General features: G+C 48.8%; 2 protein-coding genes across 3 annotated transcripts; both read left to right on the top strand.

Annotated features, from left to right (window-relative positions):
• Positions 1-1,664: 1,664 nt before the first annotated feature.
• On the top strand, positions 1,665-11,422 carry PLEKHO1 (pleckstrin homology domain containing O1). 2 transcript variants are annotated; one of them, XM_082832563.1, is made up of 6 exons: positions 1,665-1,788; positions 2,474-2,620; positions 7,161-7,301; positions 8,027-8,131; positions 8,514-8,615; positions 10,551-11,422. In XM_082832563.1, exons 1-6 carry the CDS (start codon positions 1,759-1,761, stop codon positions 11,253-11,255), a joined length of 1,230 nt encoding a protein of 409 aa, XP_082688689.1. In that variant the 5' UTR covers positions 1,665-1,758; the 3' UTR covers positions 11,256-11,422. The 2 variants fall into 2 exon arrangements, with proteins under 2 accessions (XP_082688689.1, XP_082688688.1); XM_082832562.1 differs by having other exon boundaries at positions 7,161-7,343.
• Positions 11,423-20,961: 9,539 nt separating this feature from the next.
• Positions 20,962-22,418, top strand: LOC309957642 (jupiter microtubule associated homolog 2-like). Its single transcript, XM_082832955.1, has one exon. It carries the CDS (start codon positions 20,978-20,980, stop codon positions 21,530-21,532), a length of 555 nt encoding a protein of 184 aa, XP_082689081.1. The 5' UTR covers positions 20,962-20,977; the 3' UTR covers positions 21,533-22,418.
• The last annotated feature ends 2,608 nt before the right edge of the window (positions 22,419-25,026 follow it).

Below are 25,026 nucleotides of genomic sequence, written 5' to 3'. Positions count from 1 at the left end.
AATGAAAAGAGGTTAAGAGGAATATTATTGGATTAGGGGAAAAGGGGGCCTCAGAAAAGAGAGAAGCCCCCTCCTTTATTTGACAGATACCAGAAAAAGCCAAGACCACTCCACTCCTTAATTTGGCCAACATTTTCTTTTATCTTGAGACATCTCTGAAAAAAGGGGTTCTTTCTTTTTCCTGCTTCTCTGTGCCAGGGATTTGTATTCATTTTGAAGTTACTGTCTGCCTACCATATGCCAGGCAATGTGTTCGTTAGCTCATTATTATTTAGTAATTAGCCCTAGAGGGCAATACTGTATTTTTAAAGGACTTTCATGGGTTATCTCATATATTGCCCTATCTTTCCTTGTTGATGGAATTGGCAGTCACTACTTAATATGTAGAGGAACTGAGGCCCAAAGAAATTCAGTGACGTGACCAAAGACCACGGGGCAGTGATGAAACTAGTACCCAAACCTAGGTTTCCTGACTTTCCTCTTCCTGTTAAGTGGGTACTGGGAGAAAAATGAAGTTACCAAGATGCTGGTGTGTGGGCTCTGAGGCAGATCTGGCTTAGGGGTGATCAGCAGAGCCTTCCCCAGCTAGGGCATCCTCTGGGCATTGCGGTAGACAGGATGGAATTTTTACGTGTCAGTGCATCAGGGAGAGATACCAGGTAGTAGGAAGTTTAAGCCTCACCTGGAGCTTGTCTGTAAAGCCACTTGGTCTAACAGACCAGGGCTCTGGAGACAGACAGTTCTATTCCTGCCAGCACTTACAGTGTGTCTGCAAATCCCTCAGCCATTCTGAATCTCACTTTTCTCTCCGTGCAATGGAGATCATAATATGTACCTCGTACTTAGGGTTATTCTCCTGAGGCTCAAATAAGGCCTGAGGCTTTGTAAACTGGAAGAAATGTGTATTAATATTAACTTCTCTTCCATGGAGTCGCCCTTCACATCGGTACCCTCCATAAAACTTTTCCCCAACGGTTGACCTGCCCAGACCACTATCTGTACCACCTAGGGAGTGTGAATTACAGTTGCCAGTCCTGGGTAACGCGCCCTCCCAGCTCACGTTCTTGTTTTTGTTTTGGCTTTGAGGGGGAGAGGATCCCGATCTAGGTTATCGCCGGTCTTCATAAACCTCCCTGTCTCCCTATCATCCGCTCCATCCGCCCCTGCCGTCTCTCTCGGCAGGTCGGCCCGGGCTGTCTTTTCTGGCTCCACCTCTCGCTCCGGCGGTCTGTGGGAGTCTCGGACTCCCTGCCCCTCCAGACGCCGTTCTCCGGCGGGGTTTAGGTCTGTCTTCTTCACCCTCAGTGAGTCAGAAACAAAGGAGGGGGGTGGAGGGAGCGCACTCTCTCCGGCTCGGCGATTCGCCCTTTATTCTGAACTCGCAACGTCAGCGGGCGGGTGGATGGAGCTGCGGGGCGCGGGCTGGGCCGCCCACAGCGCGCCGGGCCGGGGGAGCGGCCGGGCCGGGCCGGGCGGGCGGGCGGCGGGGGAGCTTTCGGGGGCCCGGGCCGCGTGGGCGCCGGGATGGAGGGCGCCGAGGGGCGGGGAGCGGGCGTGCGTGTGTGTGCGAGCGCGAGGAAGGCCGGCCTTTAGTGTAACCGGAGCTACAAAGAAGGGGAGAGGGAGGGAGGGAGGAGCGGCGGCGGCGGCGCCGGGGGCCTCTCCGCACCCTCCCCCTGGGCAGGAGCCCCCTCGAAGCGGCCTCGGCCCCCGACGCGGGGCCGCCCCTCGGCGCCCGCGTCCGCCCGCCCGCCCGGAATGATGAAGAAGAACAATTCCACCAAGCGGGTGAGTGCGCCCGCCCGCCCCGTGCCTGCCGCTGACTTTGTGCCCCGAGGACCCCAGCCCCGTCGGGGCCGCGGGCGGCCGGGTTGGGGGCCGGGGACGCCCCGCGCCAGCCCCCTCCTTCCGGCTCGTGGCCCGATCGCCGGTCCCCTTAGCCTCGGCCTCGGCGCGCTGGGCCCCACGACGAGGCACCGGCGGGGGCTTTTGTTTGTTTACTTGGGCTGGGGGTTAACTTGGCTGAGTTTCTACCCGACCCCCGGCCTCCCCTTCCTCGGGCGGCTGGCGGCCGCCGGCATCGCGCTCTGCAGCGGCAAGAAGACAATGAGAAATAAAATAAAATGCCGTTAATCCCGGCGCGGCGAGGAGGGAGGCTGGGGGAGGGGGCGGGGGGCTCGGCGGAGACCCGAAGGCCACCCCTCGGCTCCAGCCCGGCCCTCACCCCTTCCACTGGCAGTTCCAGTTGTTTATTTGGGAGAAGGGGGAGGGGAGCGATGGGGAAGCGAGTTCCTTGGAGTGAAAGGCTTTGAAGAAGTGGGGAGCGAATGCGGGTCTCCCAGACTCCAGCTGCGGCGGGGCGGACACGGGAAGGAGGGGACCGGGGACTTGAGGAGGGCGCTGGGGACGGAACGGGAGGAGGAAAAAGCTGTAATCACCTAATCGTGTGGTTCTCATCTGGCTCGGGGGGCAGGGGCCTCAGGATGGAAATCATCAGTCTGCACCGCCTGAGAAGGTCGGCTGGGTCCGGAAATTCTGCGGGAAAGGGATTTTCAGGGAGATTTGGAAAAACCGCTACGTGGTGCTGAAAGGGGACCAGCTCTACATCTCCGAAAAAGAGGTAGGTGCCCTTTGCCGCTAACTATCCCTGTTTTCTCATAGTCCCCACTTTGTCTCTCCGCAGGGGTCTTATCTACTTCTCATCTCCCCCTTACCTCATTCCTCATTTTGTTCCAAAAGCTAGTTCAGCGGTCTGGTTGGTCTCTACCCCCATCTTATCTGCAGAGAAAGGTCACCCTTTAATGAGGAGACTGGAGTTAGAATTAGAAGTTGAGTTTGCATCTTATTTAAAAATTTTTCTTTGGAAATACCTTTCTGACAACCATGATAACTCCCTCCCAAGAATGTCCCAAAAGTTTTAAGTGTCCCTGCTGGCCGCCACCCTATCCTGGCCTCTAGCTGACCGTAGGATTATTTTTTCTTTGCTGTTGCTGCTGAAACACTGTTCAGCTTATTCTCCACTCCTTCCTGCCCTCCCCATCCCAACCCAGCTAGCCTCCCCTTTCCTATCTCTCACAGGGACATATACAAGTCATATCAGTAGTGCAGCTGCCCTGAATCACAGAAAACACACATACAACCCAGGGTCAGTCTCACATGACCTCAGGTAGAGTATTTGTAAGTGGCAGTGGTTTCTGTTGAAGCCAGTGTCCCTAACCAACATGTTCTCTGTTCCCCATCCCCACTCCACTGAAAAACAAAGAAGCAGGGAACTCATTCTCCATTCCTTCCTGCCCAGCTGCCCCCCACCAGTTATAGCAGAAGGGAGAATGGAGTTATGAATCCCTGTGTGTCTGTGTCTTTGGGGCTATAGTTAAAATGAAAACCACAGTCCACATTGGGTCAGAACCTGAGCCCACATATTGAATCCAGATTACTCTCTCTGTTAACCTCTAATTCTTGGGATAAATGACACATAGTAATATTGAGAAACTGAAATTGCCCCTCCATAGGTTAGAAGTCATTCCAGTCCCTACCTCTGTGACTGTGTCAGCATTGCCTAGGAGACTGTCCTGAGTTCCCCTGGTAGGATGACCCTCCACCCGCCCCCTCACCCAGGGCTAACTGCGAAGTCCTCCCTGAGTTCTAACCTCTTCTGCTTTCTGCATAGACTATATTTAGGTAAATAAATCCTTTTATGGTATTGAAATAGACACATGCGCAGTCCTAGAGAAAGTATTCATCTGAACAGGACATCTACTGAGGCAGCTAAGAAAGAACTAAGCTGTGCCAGGGCCAAAGAGATCCCTCATAAGGGTATTTAAACCTTGCTGTTTACACTGAGAACTTGGTGATGGAGTGAGGTGAGAAAACACTTTGACAGGAGAATTTATTTTTAAGGGTCACCTCTACCCAACCCCAAATCCTACCCAAGGTTTTTCCACAATGTGTGGGCTTTCCGGGGGGGGGGGGGGGGTTGTGGCTTTTTTTTTTCTTAGGCAAGTGTCAAAGCGTATCTCCTCTCTTCCCTGAACTCCATAATGGCAGGAAACTCTAGTAGCAATCAGGGAGAACTTCCCACACGTCAGTGGGGAAAACATGTGATCAGGGAAAGGGTAGAAGGAACAAGACATCTTTTTCTTGTTTGTATTTGTTCAAAGAACAGAGTCAGGGGGCAAAAGAGTGTAGTTGACCCTTGTTTGTGGAGGAAGGGGTACTGAGACAGGGGAAAGGATGGAATGACCGCAGCTTAGGATGTCTGGTATCCTGTGAGTCAGGAGCATCTGACCGATCATGGGGCCAACTGCCCACTGCTGAGAAAGGCATAGGAAAATAGGGAATAAGCCTATTGGTAGTACTCTTCTTTGGGGCCAGTTTCCACGCTACAAAGGCCTAGGTTAAAGGTGAAACTGATCAAGGACTATAGGCTTTATTCTGTCCACTTCCCAAAAGCTCCAGAGCCAACAGAGTCAAGATTCTTTTTAATATAGTATGATGTTTGTAATTTACATGGGCTTTTTAAATTTTATTTATTTATTTATTTTGGCTGCACTGGGTCTTGGTTGCGGCACGCAGGATCTTTGTTGCATCCTGTGGGATCTTTAGTTGTGGCATGTGGACTCTTAGTTGCAGCATGCACACGGGATCTAGTTCCCTGACCAGGGATTGAACCCCAGCGCCTGCATTGGGAAGCTAGGAGTCTTACCCTCTGGACCACCAGGGAGGTCCCAGTAATTTATATGTTAATGCAGGAAATCCCTAACCCTCTCCCCTAGAATTTGCACCAGTATTTTTTTGCAACTGCCCCCACCAAAGAAGTCCTTCTGTATTTGTTGTTAATAATCGTTTTCTTCATTCTTAGTCAAAGGGCACCTTATGATCATGGAGCTGATGTATAGGAACAGAAACTAGACCTTAGGGAGACCTCATGGTAGAGGAAATTGAGTTCAAGGCATCTTTTTTTGGCAAGCATGGGAAAAATTCCTTTCTGTGGGCTAAGGAGAAAGAATCAGGGGAAAGGGTTGACTTTTGTGGGTGGTAATTATAAATGAGACTGTGGGAATTAGATGGGCAGAAACAATACAGTGGAGAACTAGGGTCTTGGAGTTGTCCATCTTCCCTGGGCACTGGAGTATGCTTGTTTCACTGCTTTACCCCATCTCCTACCCCTGCCTTATGAGGGGCTAACCTCTGTCAATGTCTTCTGCTCCCCAGAGCTCCTTATCAGTCGTGTCCAAGCCAGAATATCTCCCTTTCCCTTCCCTTCCCCTCTGTTCCCCTCCCCTTCCGTTCCCCTCTCCTCCCCTCCCCTAAGGAAAACAGAACAAGTAACTCTTTTCCCCTGGCTACATATACACACCCAGCACTTTCCTCTCCAAGATTTCTGGCCTCTGCTGATAGCCTCAGCTGTGAGGAAGGAGGGGAAGAGGAGTGATGCATCACCCAGCATCCCTGCTTCCATGTTTCTGGGAATTGTTCTGGGACACCCCTTGCCAGCCTCTTGTCCACTTTCACCTACAGCCTTCAAGGCTTCTGGTCACTTCCTAGTCCAAAACCCGGGAGCCCAGGATAGGGGAGAGCCCTGGAGGAGCCAGGTCACGTGGAAACAAAGCAAGGTGGGTGTATGAGCAGCCATTCACCTCAATGAGTCTGTGTCAGCCCCCTGGGTCCAGCGCCAAGTCAGAAGGATAGGCAGATACAAGAGCAGAGATGGGGGATGGAAGAGAGAACCAGGTGGATTAATGAAGTCACCTCCAGGCACACAATTCCTATTTCAGAGCTTGAGATGTGGGGACTCTTTTGTGAAATCCTTCTAGTCAGAGAGGGTAGATGTCTTCCAAGGAACATATGAGGCTACTTTTGACTGTTTAGTTTTAACAAGACAAGTGCTGGTGGTTTTCATCTCTCATCCCAGGAAAACCTGAACAGCTCATTCCACAGGGTCTTCCAGTCCCAGGCGCAAGTAGCAGAGGGTGAAAGGGTTTTCTAATCACAGGCTGCTCCGTCCAGGCCAGTGATGAAGACTTCTTTCCTCTTGCAAGCCAAATCACAGCTTCAGAGGATTAGGGCTATGGGAATACCTTAGGGGAGAGGAGAAAAAACCCTGAGAAGTTTAAAACGGACCTTGGCAGAAATGTTAGTAGAATTTGCTTTGTGGCGCTCATAAAAGGCTGGTTGGGGTTGGAGGATGTAGACGGAACTGTGGTCTCTGAGTAGACATTCAACAAGAGAGTTAAGAGCCAAATGATGGATAGAAATGCTGAGAGTGGAACCGGGTGCAAGATGGCACCTTCTACAAGCAGGAAGGGCTCAGTTTAGACACAAGGAAGAACTTCCTGGCAGTAAGGGCTCAAACTGGAATCATGGAAACAGGTAGCAGAACACTTTTTTCCAAGTAGTCCTCCAGGGAGAGTATAAATGCATCTTTGCCTAGAGAGCAGTGGATAATTAAGTGGCTTCTCAAGCCCACAGGAGCTAGGTTGGGTTGTCACGGTACCTTGGAAGGAAGAAGGAGGGGTAGGAACTACAGGTGTGTTTTTCACCCTGTCTGAACAAACTCAACAAACTGAACACAGGGGCTGCTGTTCCTATGGTGCTGAAGCTTCTGAAAAGAAGGAGATAGATCAGTCTCTTCATAATAGTATATATTTAAGGAAGGAGCCAGGGGATAATGGGATGGGTAAGAAGGCAACAGCATAAACATAGGACAGGGGAGGGCGGAGGCAGCCCTTCGTTCCCTCCAGACATCCCCTGATATTGACCCTGCCTTTACCTCCTCCCTCTGGACAGTCAAGGGCCATCCGGGTCTTGCTTACTTCAGGATGATAGGATTAAACTGTTAGCCCTGTAACCATGTCCTCTGAAGGACAAAGTGGGAGTCACAGTGAAGAGAGACCTACTGGGGCTCTGGAAATGGTAGCTTGGCTGAGGGGAGTGGGGACAAGGGGTTTAAATGGAAACCCACCTGAGGAATCAGGACATGGGGGGCTGCCCCCCACTGTCAGGCCTCTGTGGGCCTTGGGTAGGACAGCCTTTCCATAACCTGTCATCCCTCCCCTCTCAGGCTTCTTCTGGTTCCCAAGACTGGTCAGTAACTAACAATTTGGGAGAAGGGACTAAGTAATTTTATCCTCAGCACCTCACCTCCAACCCTCCCCTAGGTAAAAGATGAGAAAAATGTTCAAGAGGTGTTTGACCTGAGTGACTATGAGAAGTGTGAAGAGCTCCGGAAATCCAAGAGCAGGAGCAAGAAGAATCATAGCAAGTTCGCTCTTGCCCACTCCAGACAGCCTGGGAACACGGTACGCTCCGCCTGCCGCCTGGGCCACCGGAACATCGACCAGGTCAGGGGTGTGGGGAGCAGAGGAGAGCACCTGCCCCTTCAGGATCTCTCTCTCAGCTCTCTTGGCTCAGAGGCCCTGAATTATTGCTCTCCTGCCAGCTTTTATTATTTAACCTGAGAATATCTTGGCCATTTCCTTCCTTCCAGGCAAGCCAGCCTTTAAACTGTCCAGCCACAAAGATCATATCTCTCTCCCTCTCTCTGTCTCTCTCTGTCTCTCTCTCTCTAACACACACACACACACAAATACACAAACACACCCCTCTTGGGAGACAGCCACTTTTCCCTGTACTGTGATAGGCAGTTGAAATTCTGAATCTAATTTCTCTTGTCTGAGGAAACCCAGGGAAGCCATTCCTGTCACATTCTATTTCTTCAAACATTTAAAGATCTTTATTTTAGTACCTGTCCTTCCCCAAACCTCCTCTAATTATCTCCAGTGCCATATTAATATCTGGTACCCTTCTAAGCTCCTCACTGGTCGTTTCTAAAACAGCCTCCAAGCAATGGCATTTTGCAGGAATAGAGGCTGATTTCCTTAAGTTACGGATGACTCCAGAAGTAGAATCTCTCTCCTTCCAAGAGCTGGGTCTAAGAGAATGAGATTATAATTTCTTACTTCTTCACTGTCAAGGTGAGGCCACATGTAAAACCCTGACTGAAACAAGAATCTTCTCCTCACAGGCACCCAACTTGATCTTCCTGGCAGTGAGTCCGGAAGAGAAGGAATCATGGATCAACGCCCTCAACTCCGCCATCACCCGCGCCAAGAACCGCATCTTGGATGAGGTCAGGAGGTTTATTGTGGGGAAGGGGACGCTGAGGCAGAGGGAGCAGAATGACTCACTGAAGAGGGAAGAGGATGGTGTGGGCCCCATATACTAGCTCCCAAACAGCTCTGCTCTTTATTTCCCTTTTGAAACCCTATTCTCCTTCTGACTTCTAAGTCTTTTCTGCCAACTTCTCTTTCCCCACTTTCTGATGCATGGGCCAGCCCTGGGCCAGCTTAAGGAGCCCCTTCATGTCCAATACATCCCTTGCCCTTGGATTTGCTCAGAAATTGTTCATGAGGTGGGATTATTCCCAGTCCAGGCATGTTCAGGCCTCGGGGGAAGCTGGGTTGGGACAGAGTCTCCAAATAGCACCCATGACTCACAGTGCATCTCTTCAGGTCACCGTTGAGGAGGACAGCTATCTCGCACACCCAACTCGAGACAGGGCAAAAATCCAGCACTCCCGCCGCCCCCCAACTCGGGGACACCTAATGGCTGTGGTATGTAAGACTATAAGAAAGTAAAAATTGTACTTCCCTGGTGGCGCAGTGGTTGAGAGTCCACCTGCCGATGCAGGGGACACGGGTTCATGCCCTGGTCTGGGAAGATCCCACATGCCGCGGAGCAGCTGGGCCCGTGAGCCATGGCCGCTGAGCCTGCGCGTCCGGAGCCTGTGCTCCGCAACGGGAGAGGCCACAGCAGTGAGAGGCCCGTGTACCGCAAAAAAAAAAAAAAAAGAAAGTAAAAATTGCTGAAGGGCCAACTCCATGTCAGTTCATCTCAGACAGGACTGTATCTCAGACAGCCCACCAGAGGCATCTGTGTACCAAGGTCAAAGGCTAGGGAAGTCCCTCCACCCTGTTCCCTTTCTTGATTCCTCTAAACCAAAAATATTTAGTCAGCACCTACTGTGAATTTGAAAGTCCTGCCCTCAATAAATGTATCATCCTTTGGGGAAAATGAGATATACCCACAAGGGAAGTGAAAAGTAGAAGAGATGAATACAGTACAAGGCAACATAAGCTACTGTCTGGTGGCTAGCTGTCCTGACGGATAACAGCATTATGTATCACAGGCACTTAGAGGAGCGAGGATTTTCTTTCATTTGTCTGAGCGCTAAGTGTCTAGGGAAAGAGGCACTCAGGTATAGTAGAAAGAGCATGGGGGCCTCCCTGGTGGCGCAGTGGTTAAGAATCCGCCAGCCAATGCAGAAGACACGGGTCCGAGCCCTGGTCTGGGAAGATCCCACATGCCGCGGAGCAGCTAAGCCCATGCACCACAACTACTGAGCCTGCGCTCTAGAGCCCGCGAGCCACAACTACTGAGCCACATGCCACAACTACTGAAGCCCGTGCACCTAGAGCCCATGCTTCCAACAAAAGAAGCCACCACAGTAGAAACCTGTGCACCACAACGAAGAGTAGGCCCCGCTCGCCACAACTAGAGAAAGCCCGCACACAGCAACAAAGACCCAACACAGCCAAAAATAAAATAAATAAAATAAAATTAATTAATTTTAAAAAAAAGAAAGAAAGAACATGGGCTTTGGAATCAGACAGAACTGGATTGGAACCTAGCTTTGCAGTGTACTCTGAAGCTGCCCGCCTCCAACTGTAAAGTGGGGCAGTAATCATGCCCACTTGAACGGTTGCTGTGAGGAGTGATTGAAACAACATATGTATCAATACATATAAGGTGCTGAATACCATTATCACTTTTTTTTTAATTACAGTATTCTGGAAATAGAACAAGTTTTATTTTAAGGCAAGAAGTTCTGAGGTCCAAATAGCAGAGGGGGTTGAGGTGTGTGGCTCAGAGAATACAGATGGAAAAGGACAGTTACCCTGCCATGCCAGGCATCCTGTATGTGTCAAACCCAACTGATGCTTAGAGTCCACAATACAGAGGAAAAAGACACTCTTCAGGAAGCTCGTAGTAAAGTGGAAAATATGGGAAACAAGCAGGAGAAATTATTTTTTTTAATAAATTGGTATTTTAAAAAAATATTTATTTATTTGCTAACTTGGTTTGGCTGTGCCACGTCTTAGTTACGGCACGCAGGGTCTTTAGTTGCGGCATGCTGCCTTTTAGTTGCGGCATGCATGCAGGATCTAGTTCCCTGACCAGGGATCGAACCCAGACCCCCTGCATTGGGAGCGCGGAATCTTACCCACTGGACCACCACGGAAGTCCCCCAGGAGAAATTACTTTAAGTCACAGAAAAATAAAAGAAAGAAAGAAGTTTAAGTCACTATCAAAGGAATAAGCAATAGGAAACAAAGTCAGAGGGCTGTGTCAGGAGTGGGGGCTTCTCATTCAGGGAAGGCACGTTGAGGAGGGAAATGACCACAGCTTGCTTCTCTTTCAGGCAGTCAGTCCTGAAATGCTCACTAACGACAATCTACCCCCTTCATTCCCTCCTTCTCCCTCTGCAGGCTTCAACCTCTACCTCGGATGGCATGCTGACCTTGGACCTGATCCAGGAGGAAGACCCTTCCCCTGAGGAACCAACCTCCTGTGCTGAGAGCTTTCGAGTTGACCTGGACAAGTCTGTGGCCCAGCTGGCAGGCAGCCGGCGGAGAGCAGACTCAGACCGCATCCAGCCCTCCTCGGACCGGGCAAGTGGCCTTCCCCGACTTTGGGAAAAGCCAGACAGAGGGGCCACCTACACCCCCCAGGCACCCAAGAAGTTGAGCCCCGCAGAAAAAGGCCGCTGTGCCTCCCTGGAGGAGATCCTGTCTCAGCGGGACACTGCCGCAGCCCGCAACCTCCAACTGCAGGCCCAGGACCCCCCGACCCCCATCCCACCCCACCCGGGGCAGCTGTCCCGGATCCAGGACCTGGTAGCAAGGAAACTGGAGAAGACTCAGGAGCTGCTGGCAGAGGTTCAGGGACTGGGAGACGGGAAGCGAAAGGCCAAGGACCCCCCTCGGTCTCCTCCCGATTCTGAGTCAGAACAGCTGCTGCTGGAGACAGAGCGGCTGCTGGGAGAGGCGTCATCAAATTGGAGCCAGGCGAAGAGGGTGCTCCAGGAAGTCAGGGAGCTGAGGGACCTGTACAGACAGATGGACCTGCAGACCCCCGACTCCCACCTCAGACAGCCCAGCCAGCATAGCCAGTACCGGAAGAGCCTGATGTAGAGGAAGGTGACAGAGTCTGGAACGTGTGGGGTGGACAGACTCTTATCTCCAAGTGTTGCAGGATACAGCTTTTTTATTTACCTCAGTCAAAAAAGAAAACAAAAACACGATCAAATTCGTTGCTCTTGCTGCTGCCCGACCCTCCTACAGCCCTTATTTCCCAAACTCCTTTCCCCCCATCTCTCTCTCTGAGACCTAAATTGCCTCAGATCTGGGGAGGAGGTGACCCCTACAGCAGTATTAAGAAGCTTTCACCTGTATGAAGAGAGAGAGGGTGACGGAGGCACAGTCTGACCGTATTACACGCACCACCCCTCTGAGGTGTGGTGAGGAATATCCTACTGCTCCCAAAGATGTATCTGGGCTCCTAAGTTTAGAGGGGGAGGTGTGGGCCGTCTCTTGTGTCCCATTCCAAGTTTTCAATCTGAGGGTGAAATTTCAGCCACTCAGCCCTAGCTCAAGAGATGTGGGAGCCAGTGCCACCTGTCCACGCACACACAAGTGAAATTTATCCCAGTCCCGAGGAGGGTTTGTGCGATTAAAACACCCCCAGCCCCACCGCCGGGCACTGGCTTCTCACACCTAGCAGCCTCTGATTGCGATCACGCTGCCTGGCTTTCTTGTATGAGGTGTTTCTTCCCTTCCTCTCTCACACCCTTCCCAACACTGATTCAGAGATACAGCCCTGGACGGATGGGATGGATTTGGTCATTTGGCTAGGGGCGCCTAGCACAGGGGAACCGAGGACAGTCAACCCCACGGAAGAACCAAACTAAAACGGAAACTGATTTGTGATGCAAGCTGGGTAGGATGAAGGGGAAAGCCAAATATATGCCCAGGTTCCTCTTTCGGCCAAGCTAGGGTTTCCTGTAGCCTCTCCCTCTCCTTCCTCGAACCTTACTTCCAACACTAATCAAGCCCCAGCTTTAGAAAAACATCTTTATGCTCACACCACCACCCTCCTGACCACCTCTGCAGCTGCCAGACTCCCCGACATTCTTGTCTGCGGTAGAGACTACACATCTCATTTTGATTGCTTCTTCCCTCTGAAGTTTCTAAGATCAGGTTTAATAACAGTGATAGTGTCCAGAGAAGAAGAAGGCGACATATGAATGATTTTTGGAAAGAAGGGGACAGTCCCGTGAATCAAGTAATGAAGGGTTAAAAAAAAACACTTTGAAGTACAGTTGACCCTTGAAAAGTGCGAGGGTTAATCCACCTGTAAATTAAGTCAGCCCTCCATATCCATGGTTCCTCTGCACCTGAGGGCTCAACCAACCGCAGACTGTAGTACTGTAGGGTTTATTGGAAAATATCTGCATGTAAGTGGATCTGCGCAGTTCAAACTTACATTGTTCAAGGGTCAACTGTAGACCCCTTGCTTCCTGATCCCCTTCCCTAGGTCCCCTCTCACCTCCAAGAGCCAAAACCTAGAGTTCACCTAAGGGTGAGAGGGGAGAAGAGAAAATGGGGACAAACTGTGCGTACATCCTGGCCACGAAGCTGCCCTCGTGTGACATTCAGGAAGGTGGGGTTAGGAGGGAAACAAGGAAAATCCTTTGGGCAAAACACAGACCCTCAATTGCCACTCTTCTGCTCTGACATTACTCCATAACCCCCATAAGCAAGAAGGGGGAATCTGTCCAAGTTGAACATCTGTAGGGAAGAGAGATTCTCATGCTCTTTCGGTCCCCACCACTCACAGTCATGAAGATTTCCCCTAGATTTATCCTGTACATAACTAAATCACATGTATCCTTGAGTGAGGAGAGTACACCAGAGTGCCACCTACATGTCATTCCCAGAGTCTCCTGGGGTAGGAGGGGAGGGAGCCTGGGTCTCCAGACTTCCTATCCTCCAAACAAGTTTTGCTCACCTAAACTCTAAGCATGGTCAGCAGAGCTACCCGTTGTCACAAATATTGAAACTCTAGGTTAAAATATTTACTTTCTATATGTAAGTCTGCATTTTTGTATTAATTTATTTTACCAGCATCTTCCTTTTTCTCTTTCTTTTCCTTGTCGCTCCCACATAATGAAGAAAAAGACAAAAGCAAGAATGACATGTATATCCCAACATGCCAATTATCTGTGGCTCCCAGGGGAGCTAGAGGATGGAGGGAGACACCGGAGAGGAGAAAGGTGAGGGGAAGCAGAAAAGAAAGATCAGGGACCCCGGGAGACTAAGGGTTGGGCACTGGGCTCCTGCAGTCTTAAAGCACCAAAACCAGGCCACAAGGTGGTAAGATGAGGCCAGGAACCAGACAGATCTGGGTTCAAATTCTGACTTTTTAGTTATGAGACCCTGGGCAAGGCACAAGCCTTCCAAGTGTCAGTTTTCTCATCTGCAAAGTGGAAGTGTAAAGACAATGTATGGAAAATGCCTGCCAGCTGGTAAGTAGCTGCTGGGGCAGCTGCTGCTATTATTAGTTTGACTCAGTGGGCTATTAACAGTAGCTCAGGTGGTAGGAGTACAGTTAGAATGAGGCTTAGGGGATGGGGTTACTGTCACTGTGTTCTGGTACACGAGTTGATCCAGTCCACAGGCTGTGCCCATCAGCCTTTCTTCAAGGAGAGAGAATACCAGGTACTGGGCTAAAGGCCAGAGATAGAAAGAAGGGAGAAAGCTTGATCTCCTGTCTTCAAGAATTTCAGAGCTTAGCACAAAGCCAGGCTCCCCGCTAGAAAAACAGCTTAAGAGCGTACGCTGGTGGTGGGCTGCTAGCGTGATCTCTGTTAAGGAAGCATGAGCACCGGCACTGTGGCTGGAGGATAATGATGCTGGAACTCTAGCTTTTCCCTCCTCCCAGATGCGTCTTCCCTCACTGCATCACTCCAGTTTCTTTACCTGAAATATTTCCCTTACTTCCTCCCAGTCACGTGTTCTGGGGCAAATGGGTGGATTGAGTAGGGGTGCGGGGCAACCTGCTTACTACACAGTTGCCGATAGACGTTTTTCAGGATGTGTATTTTTCTTCCTCCTTTCCTCTCTTCCAGCATCTTTGCTATATTCTTTTCTTACACAAATGAACTGGAAAAGGGAGAATCTTTTGGGAGGCCCCAGGCAAGGGAGATGAGGAAATCCAGTACACACAGAGTTGAAATGGGGCGAGGGGTAGAGACAGGTAAAGAACTAAATGCTATTTCTTATTTCAATGACATTTTCCTCAACTTTTCCTGTTCTTCCCCCATTAATTTGTAGAGGTTTGGGGAAAAGAGTGTGGTACAGTCCTGACTGGCCTCCATTAGGAAGAATATCTGAGGTGTTGACCTGGAAAGCTGATGAATTAATTTGCATGCTATTTCCACAGCATAGCTGTAGGTTGTTTAGGGTGAAAAGAAAAGGAAAAAAAACCAAGTTTTTCTAACTCCCGCTCCAACCTTCACAAACCAATGCCGTGCCGACCCTAGGGAAATAGCTTTGCCTCCTTCCCTGCCCTCTCCCAGACCCTCTGCCAACAGTAAGCTCTACCTCATTACACACAAAAAGCAGCCCCGAAGAATCTCTCCCCTTTCTAAACCTTACAGGCAAGGGGACCCAGCCCCATTCTGCAACCCTCAAAGCTCAGCTACAGGCCCTCCCCTTGACACTCCCTCCCCTTGCTGGGTTCGTTCTTTTTTCTGCTTTCTTCCTACCTCCGAGTCTCCCAACAACAGCAGCCAATCCCCAGGCTGCTCTAGAGCCACACCATATATGGAGAGGTTGAAAAGAAACCCGAGTAAATGTGGGAGCGAACACACCACACATACACACACACACACACACACCCTAAGACACACACACGCTAACAGTTTTTGAGCGCCTCTCTGCACGTGACCCTGTGTCTATTTGTCTGTGTGTTTGACACAAGTCCCACCATTCCCTGCCCCACCCAAGAACGAGGAACCTGTTTGCTATTCCCGGCCTTTATTCATGCCCCCTGAGACCATCAATCCAACCAGTTGCCTCTGACCTAGATTCTCTACACTAATTACAATCCTAACGAGATCTAACAAACATACAACTTAGCACAGCTGAGACCCTCGAGGTCAATTAGTACAGCCCAGCTCAGCTCAGGAAATGGGAGATGGAGCCAGAAACTCTTGTACTTGCCTCGCCCCGGCTCCGGCCCCAACCCCAGCCTGGGCTTGAAAGCAGCCTTGAGGAGAATGCAAAAATTAGCAAAACCAGCTTAAAAATAAGATCTTGGAGAGTTAACGAGTATGGAGAGAACTGCGTTAAGGTTGGGGAGAATTGGAGAATACAGATTCCCTGCTCTTCCTAAGTTATCAGGAGGGAGAGGCTGATGCAGCTACAGAAAGGAGGGACATAGGCAGTTTTCATTTTCGTAAAGACAATACGGAGAAGAGTAACTTAGAGAAGAGCAGGTAACATAGAACTGTTGATCTGCATCACAGCCTCTGACTTATTCCCTCCTCCTCTTTGCTTTCTCCTTTGGACAAGTTGGATTTATCTCCCCTGTCTTTGCTGCTGGTTTGGAATAGCTCTGAAATCACCTCTTTCTTTCAAAAATACTAGACTCAACCTCATTCTTGCTTTTCCTCTTCCATATAGCAAAACCATGACAGCAAACAGCCCCTTCCTCCTAAGAAACACAGAAAAATCTAAAATAAGGGTAATCAGTTTTGGGTTGACAAAGTGTTGTCAGACATTTGAGGATGATGCCTAAACTGTCTTCTAGATGAAGAATGAGAGGAAATGGCCACAAGTGGTAACAATGGGAATGTAGTTGCTTTTGCAAATTTGTCCCACCTGGCAGCAAATGCAGCGCAACAGAAAGAAGACTGAGCAGGGCAATGTGGCTCGTTCCCCGTTTTACTGGGTTCCTTTCTTTAGGTGGCAAAACAAGGCAGTGGAATGGTTGCCTGTCCTATATCCTCTGCGTGCAGACCAGTTGTCCTAACCTCATCCCTAACGCCTGTGGCTCTATCAAGGAGGGAGGTGGAAGGACAGGGCTAGTGGAATCCTCTACACCCGAGTGGGGGAGTGGACTTGGAGCCGCCGCAAGAGCAGAATGTCCTTCTTCCCCCAGCCTTTACCCAGCCTCGTTCAGAGCGCTGCACCCTGCTGGCACCCTGACTCCTCCACAGTCCACTGCCGCAGCAACCAGGAACCCGCAGGGCAGGATGATTCACATAGCATCATGTCTGTATGTTGATGATTCCCAATTTCCTTCCCTGGCCTAACCCCCGGCTCTGGGATCAAGGCACTTACAGCTAAGTACCTATTTGGCATCTTTACTTGGGTGTCTAACAGGCATCTTTTTTTTTTCTTGTGATGAGAACTCTTAGGATGTATTAACTTCTTTTAATACAATTTTAAAGGTTATACTCCATTCACAGTCATAACAAAATATTGGCTATATTTCCCATGTTGTACAATACATCCTTGAGCCTATCTTACACCCAATAGTTTGTACCTCCCACTCCCCCACTCCTATATCCCCCCTCCACTGGTAACCACTACTTTGTTCTCTATATCTGTGAGTCTGCTGCTTTTTTTGTTATATTCTCTAGTTTGTTATATTTTTTCAGGTTCCACACATAAGTGATATCGTACAGTATTTGTCTTTCTCTGTCTGACTTATTTCACTTAGCATAATGCCTTCCAAGTCCATCCATGTTGCTGCAAATGGCAAAATTTTATTCTTTTCTATGGCTGAATAGTATTCCATTTTAACAGGCACCTTAAATTTAAGTGTGGTAGATCCTTAAATAATGGCCCTCAATGAATCAACCTCCATCCATGCTCTTGCATTGTGAGTTTACTTCTCCCTCTCAAGAGGCATTGCTATTTCTCCAAGTGCTGTCTGAATCTGGGTTTGCCTTGTGACTTGCTTTGACCAGTAGAACGTGCAATTGTGTAAGTTCCAGAGTTTAGGCCCTAAGAGGTCTCACAGTGTCCTCTCTGGCCCTCTTAAAATTTAGCTGCAAGTAAGAAACCTGGCCGAGCATCTTTGGGATATGAGACCATGTGGAGAAAGAGGCATTGAAACCGCGCGCGAAACCATCCCAAACATCCAAGCCTCTGGGCAAACGCAAGCTAAATGCAGCACAACATGCAAGACCAAAGACCAACCATCCAGTCAGCCCACAGAATTGTGAGAAATTAATAAATCATTGTTGTCTTAAGCCACTAAGTTTGAGGGTGGTTTGTTATTCAGCAGTAGAAATTGAAACACTAAAGTAGGAAACTGCAATACTTAAAACCCAAAACACAGGACATTGGCATTGGGACCAGGCAGTAAACAGAGGCTAGAAGGGCAGCCAAGAGACTGTTAGTAGAGGCTGGATGATCGGGGAGGAAATTACCATTGGACGCTGGAGAAAGGGTTACCTTGTGTTAAATAGTGGTGGAATAATTTATGAAACTGTCACCTATGGTACTTTGGAAGATAGAAAATGTACCTAATGAGCTTATTGGAGGTAGCTAAGGAGATTTCCAGGCAGAATGTTGAAAGTACCAGTAAGCTTTTCTTAGCTGTAAATGATAAGGTATTTTTGCAAGAGAAAGGAACCAAAGAAGGAACCATTCAGTTTGCAAGCAAAATTTATTGGAAAAATAATAGAGAGACAGGAACAGTCTCCAGCCAGAAAAACTTTCACCAGTGGTAATTCAGGAGAATGATCTGATGGAGGAGACCCTCCTGCCAGTGAAATGATTCAGGTATTTGAAAAGTATAGGGAAATGACTCATACAAGGACATGAAAATTGGCTGCTTGTTACTAAACTACTTTGGCATCTTACGGGGAGACAAGGAAAAGCAATTACCAACCAATTGAAATTAAGTGTGAAAGCCTGAGGCTTCTTTGGTAGCTTACAAGGAGGTTCTTCTCTCCTGCTGTTAAGAGAGCAGTAAAGAATGAAGACCCAACTCAGAAACCAGTAGAGATGCAGAACTTCAAAGACAAACTTTCACCTGAGGCAGGAAACTAGAACCTTCGGACAGGGTAGATCTGTTGTGCCAGGGCCAGGGCCCTAGTTGAGAAAACCTGTACGGGAACCCTGACACATGGAGTGGGGACATCCGGTATCCTCGGATGGTAGATGTCCCTGAAGATTTTGGTTTCCCATACAAAAGTGATCCACCCCTCCCCGTTAAGAGCTAGCATCACCTATCCCCAGTAAAGGCCCCTCCCTAGAAGGTGGCAGAGGTCAGGATCTGACCCCATCTCCTTTTCTGGCTGCCCGGATGATAAATGGTGCTAAGTCACAGCACAATTCAGCTGAGAACATGTTGGACCTCAGAAGGAAAAAAAGGAACTAACACCCAGCATGTAACAACAGCAGGAGCAGGAGAGGATGCCATGGATTAGATTTTCTTTTTTTTTTTTTTTTTTTTTTGCGGTACGCGGGGCCCTCACCGCTGTGGCCTCTCCCATTGCGGAGCACAGGCTCCAGATGCGCAGGCTCAGCGGCCATGGCTCATGGGCCCAGCCGCTCCGCGGCATGTGGGATCTTCCCGGACCGGGGCACGAACCCGTATCCCCTGCATCGGCAGGCGGACTCTCAACCACTGCGCCACCAGGGAAGCCCCGTGGGTTAGATTTTGAGTGTGCTTGATCAAGGGTACCAGAATATAAAACTGGATAAGAAAGAGTTTATTAATTTAGGGGCACTCTCTTGGGATATAGGGTTTACATTTCAGCAAGGACACCAGAGTTGTTTCCAATGTGTTCTTAGAGTGCTCCTAGAAGCCTGGAAAAAGTGGTGTTCCACACTGAGCAAAGTTGGAATGCTGGAATTGCCAAATCAGACGGTGGAGGAAAGGATTAAAAAGCTTAGGGAGTGGACATAGTGGAATGGATCTATTATTTGAGGCCTGAAGACCCACCAAAGGATTATATTTCATGGAAGGTTCAGAAGACAAACCATTCACCACAGCCACTAGAGGGGCACCAGCATCACTGAGTTCAGTGGTGGCTCGTCTCTGCACAACAGGAGAGGCAATCACAGAGCTGGGATCATTGATAGCAATGGAGATAATCAAACCCCCCTCCCCATCTCCATCAGTTGAGGCCAAGTGGCAACAGTAGGAACCAGGGGGTCACAATTATCTTAATGAACAGCAAGATTGAAGGGCCAACCAAGGGGGCTTAACCCACAGAGATCTGAGTTGGTTAATAGAACACGATATCCCTAGGGACAAAATAGATGGGCATTGTTTAACATATGAAAAGAATGCAAGACTAGGTGAACAGGGAGCTGAACAGTGTTGCCCCAATAAAAAAAAATCATGATCCCTTGATGTGGAGAAATTGGAACCCTCGTGCACTGTTGGTGGGAGTGTAAAATGGTGCAGCCACTATAGAAAACAATATGGTAGTTCCTCAAAAAAATAAAAATAGAATTACCATATGATCCAGCAATCCCACTCCTGGTATATATCCAAAAGAATGAAAGCAGGATCTTAAAGAGATATTTGCACATCCATGTTCATAGCAGCATTATTAACAGTGGGCCAGAGGTGGAAGTAACTCAAGTGTTCACCAAAGGATGAATGGATAAACAAAATGTAGTATATACATGCAATGGAATATTATTCAACCTTAAAAAAGGAAGGAAATCCTGTCCTATACTACACCATGGATGAACCTTGAGGACTGCTAAGAAAGCCAGTCACAAAAAGACAAATACTGTATGCTCCCGCTTATATGAAGTATCTAAAATAGTCAAAGTCATATAAACAGGAAGTAGAATGGTGGTTTCCAGGGGCTGCAGGGAGGGGGAAATGGGTTTTTTTTTTAATGGATGCAGTTTCAATATTGCAAAATAAAAAATTTCTGGAGCTGGGTTGCACAACATTGTGAATATGCTTAACACTACTCAACTGTACAGTTAAAAATGGTTAAGATGATAAATTTTATGTTTTTTACCACAGCTAAATATATATTTTTTAAAACACTTTATAGGGCTTCCCTGGTGGCGCAGTGGTTGAGAGTCCGCCTGCCGATGCAGGGGACGCGGGTTCATGCCCCGGTCCGGGAGGATCCCACGTGCCGCGGAGCAGCTGGGCCTGTGAGCCGTGGCCTCTGGGCCTGCGCGTCCGGAACCTGTGCTCCGCAACGGGAGAGGCCACGACAGTGAGAGGTCCGCGTACCACAAAAAAATAAAATAAAATAAACACTTTATAAAAAAGTCATAATCCCTTGTCCAGTTCAAAGACCTGAAACTGCTTTCAGACTTGAAATCTATTGAATGAAAAAGTGTCCAAGTCCCCAGGAGAAAGGAGCCTGCAATGTCACAGCAAGTGTACACTGTAATAATTCTACCAGTCCTTCTTGCAAAGGGACTCACAGCCATTTTACTTGGGTGACTGTAAACTAGGAGGTTGGGGGGGAATATCCGGCAGGACACAGGCTCTGAAATGATACTGATATTCAGAGACCTAAAATGTCATTGTGGACCCCCATTAGAGTGATGGGACATGGGCCAGGTCAAAATGGAGTCCTGGCTGAAGTCAGCTTAAAGGAGGTCCACTGGGTCCATGGCCCCACCTAGTGGTCGTTGCCCCAGCTCCTGAACGTGTAGCTGGGATTGCTATATTTGGCAGTTGGCGAAACTGCCACATTGGGTTATTGGTTTATGTGATAAGAGCTTTCACAGTGGAGAAGGACAAATGGAAACCTCCAAAACTGTGCACCTCTCCCCAGTCCTCTGCTCCCCAGACAAGATGGTAAATAAAAAACAATACCCCGGGGAGGCTCCGAGTGGCGGCCGACATGTTCCGGGCGCCGGAGAGTAAGGGAGGCCGGGCCGGCTCCAGGGCCATGAAGCCCCCGGGAGGAGAGCCGAGTGATCGTCCAGAAGAAGCCGCATCTCCACGCAGGCCCGACAGGATGGCATCTAATATTTTTGGATCAACTGAAGAACCTCAGAACATACCCAAAAGGACCAATCCCCCTGGGGGGAAAGGAAGTGGTATATTTGACGAATCCATGCCTGTGCAGACTCGACAGCGTCTGAACCCCCCTGGTGGGAAGACCAGTGACATTTTTGGCTCCCCGGTCGCTGCTACTTCACCCATGGCACACCCAAACAAACCCAAGGACCACGTGTTCCTGTGTGAGGGAGAGGACACACTGGACCTTAGAGCCACAGCCAGCGCCTCCCCCAGACAAGAGCCGGGTGAGCCAGGTGGCCCGAGAGAAGCAGCCCGCGCCCAGGAGCCTGCGCCCACCGTTGACAGCCATGAGCCCAGGCTGGGCCCGAGGCCTCGCTCCCACAACAAAGTCCTGAACCCGCCTGGAGGCAAGTCCAGCATCTCCTTCTACTAAGATGCTGCTGCGTCCCCCATAGCCAGACAAGAAACTCGAGAGATAGGATTTCAAAATTATAGTTTCTTTAGCCTGAAGGAGCGGGGTGGGGAGAGGGTCTGTTGGGTGGACACCTGAAGCTGCTGCTCCGGCTCCACTGCCATCACGAGAAGCCGGAGACCTCGCCTCCCAGAAACCAAGGGAGGAAACGTGATCCCTGGTGTGAGAGGAGCTCTCGGGTGGGTGGGCAGGGAGGTGGTGCCAGGCAGGTGCGCCTGAGGTGTGGGGTCTTCACGTCCTTGGTGTGTTGGCTAATTGGGTATCTAGGAGTCACTAACACAGTAGCAGAGTTTAAAGCCTTTGAGAGAAATCCAGAAACCACGTGTCCTTTACTGTGGGATAGAAGAGCAAGACACGCTGAAACCCTAGTGGGGTGGGGAGGGTGGGTATCTGGATAGACCCCTCAGATCCTGATGCTGTTTACCCTTCATGGACACGGTCTCTGTTTCTGGGACTTCGGCCCCAGTGTTTTTCACTTCAGTTCCACAGATTTTCTTGAAACATCTTCATTGCTTTTCCTCAGCAGCTGTCAACAAAAAACCAAAATGTTGTTCTCAGTCTGATGCTTTATGGAAAGATTTTGTACCCTGATCTCCCAAGGTGCCCCGCTTCTGCCCTCTCAATCCTTGGCCAGATCTTACGTAGAAATCTCTCCCTTTCATCCACGAGAGACTGGTTTTGGGCTCTTTACAGGCAGTTTTGCTTGTGAATTGTTCCTTTTTTCCTCATCAGCCTTAAGTCTAGGCCTTTGCACCTCACCAATGATGTGGACAGTTCCCTTCACCAGCAACACTTCCTATCTACAAGGCCACTAACTTCTATAGGACTTTGAAACTACCCAGATATATCCAGGTAATGGGATTATTTAACTCCTTCATGTATCTTCATTTATATTCCTGCTGACAGTGGGAAGAAGAGATGCTTGAGAACCGTGGGTTCTTAGGTTTGGGTTCTGTCATAATAGCTCAAGACCTGTTCTCAAGTACCAGCTTTACATCAGTAACTGTTGACTCTGGTCTGTTTCTGACACCTTTCTAGAAAAAGTCTGTTGCTCAGGTACACCAAAGAGGAAGGAAAGTGTTCTTAGGCCACCCTTTATAAAGCTTTGCAGAACCTCTGGATCATATTCACAGTTTCCAGACGAGTCTTAGAGACCTTAGGCCAAGAGATTAAATAGTTTGGCAGTAAAGTCTCAACTGGCCCATTCCATGGTATTTGCCAGCAAAGATAATGGGCTGGCAAGAATCGTGGTGCTGTAATCTGTCAGGTGGAAGTTTCTCCCATTGAGCCTCTAAAGGGCTACGGTGTCGGTTCCTGTACTGCAGTCACGTGGGACCAACAGTCTGGGTTGGAGCTACTGGTACGAGTGCCTACAAAGCTAATGCAGGTGCTAAAAATGTCTTCATCGTTAAAATGTAGTCACACTTCTAGTGGCCTGGACGCTCAAGTGCCTGCAGGAGCTCCCTGCCAAGCTCCACATCCTCCACGGGCGCTGGGGGGGTTCACACAGTGCTTTGCCAAGGAAAGACACTTTGCTTTTCTGTCCCCCTGCTGACTTTGGAGCCAAGAAACACTGATTCTATGTGACTCTCAAGTGCTTCCTATCTCCTCCATCCTTCAGATGGTCATTTATAGGGAAGTTGTCTGGAATTCATTTTTTTCCACATTAAAAAATGTCATAAATGGTGGTTAGCTTTTAAGCTCAAACACACTAACTTATTTAACTTACAATAAGATGTTCCAAAGGTAGAAATGAACTGCTATTTATAACTTTTTTTTTAATATACAAGAAAATGATTTATGAATTCCAAATTGGATTGCCAAGAAGACCCTGACATGCTGCTTGGCCCTCGGGGCTTCAGTCTCACCGTCAGTTATATGAGGGGAAGAGCTTTCTAGATCTGTCCCCTGGCAGGGACTTCCGGAGCAGAGCTGGGGTTAGAGGCCTGGGGGAAGGAGGAAAACAACTAGAGCAGAGCCTCTGGGCAGCAGTGACCACATCACCTTATTTTTGTTCCCATCTTCCCTCTTCCTTTCCCTCCTTGGGGCCGTGGGCATGGATTTAGAGAGCCCCGAGCAGTCTGGTCACTGGGAGGAGCAGCAGAAAAGTTTTTGCTCGTTTGAACCTGATGGGGGAGGCCACTTGCATTTGGAAAATGCTCTGTACATTGGGGACTGCCTGTATTTGGAAGCTTCATTAACTCTTAGAATCCTTTTCTCAACCTCCAAGCTGCATTGAGAAATTACTCATCTGTATTTTTATTAAGCCTTAAAACTTTATGTGCATTTGGTGCCAACTTTTTGTAAAGCTGTATCAAAAACAACAAACCTGTGCTCACATCTCGATGTAACTTTGAGAGGAGCATTCTGTTATTTTTACAAGGCAGGAGTGGGTGTAGCCGTTGAATTAAACTTAGCAGTCACGTAAAAAAAAAAAAAACAATACCCCATTTTGGAGGGAAGATAGAAATCAGTGCTGCTCTTTAGGATCTTAAGGATACAGGGATGGTGGTCGCTACCATACCTCTGTCTAATTCACCAGTCTGGGTCCTGCAGAAAACAGATAGATCCTGGAGAATGACTGTAGACTGTTGCCAGTTCAACTCCACCCCGATTGCAGCCACCACACTGGACGTGGTCTCATTGCTAGAGCATATAAATATGACTTCAAGTACATGATATGTGGCCACTGATTTAGCAAATGCATTCCTCTTTATCCCAATCAGGAAAGAGGGTCAGAAACAGCATTCATGTGGACTGAACAACATTCATTTAGTTTTTTCCCCAGGCTGTGGTAACTCTCCAAATCTATGTCGTGATATATTCAGAAAAGATCTAGACCATCTCGACATCCCGCAGAATATCACATCGATCCATTGCATCAATGACATTATGCTGTTTCAGGAGACTGAGCAAAAGGTGGCTAGCACCTTAAAGCCTTGGTAAGACACAAGCACTCAAGAGGGTGAGATATAAACTCTAGGAACATTCAGGGAACTGCCCCTTCAGTAAAGTCATTTGGGGTCCAGTGGTAGGGGTAAGCTAGGACACCCATCTAAAGAAAAGGCAAATTGCTGCATCTTGCCTCCACAAAGAAGGAAACACAATCCCTGGTGGACCTCTTTGTTCTGGAGACAATATGCTCCACCCCCTAGGAATACTGCTGTAGCCCATATACTGGGAGACACACAAAGTTGCAGCTTTTTTTTTTTTTTGAGAAGAGCTTACACTTTTATTTATCCTAAACCTGATTCCAGTCTGACTCCAGAAAGTAACTATTCACTCATTGATCCAACTAATATTTTTTGAGGACCTCCTATGTGCCAGGCACTGTTCTAGAAGCTTGGAATATAAGTTACACAAAAGAGACAGCTCTGAGCCTTCCTGGAGTTTGTAGTCTAGCAAGAAGAAGTATTTCCATGGCCACCTCCTTGGCCCCAACCACCATCTCTCAC

Source organism: Leucopleurus acutus (assembly GCF_964270905.1).
Source record: "Leucopleurus acutus genome assembly, chromosome: 2".
NCBI lineage: Eukaryota > Metazoa > Chordata > Mammalia > Artiodactyla > Delphinidae > Leucopleurus > Leucopleurus acutus.
This window is presented reverse-complemented; position numbering and strand designations above follow the sequence as displayed.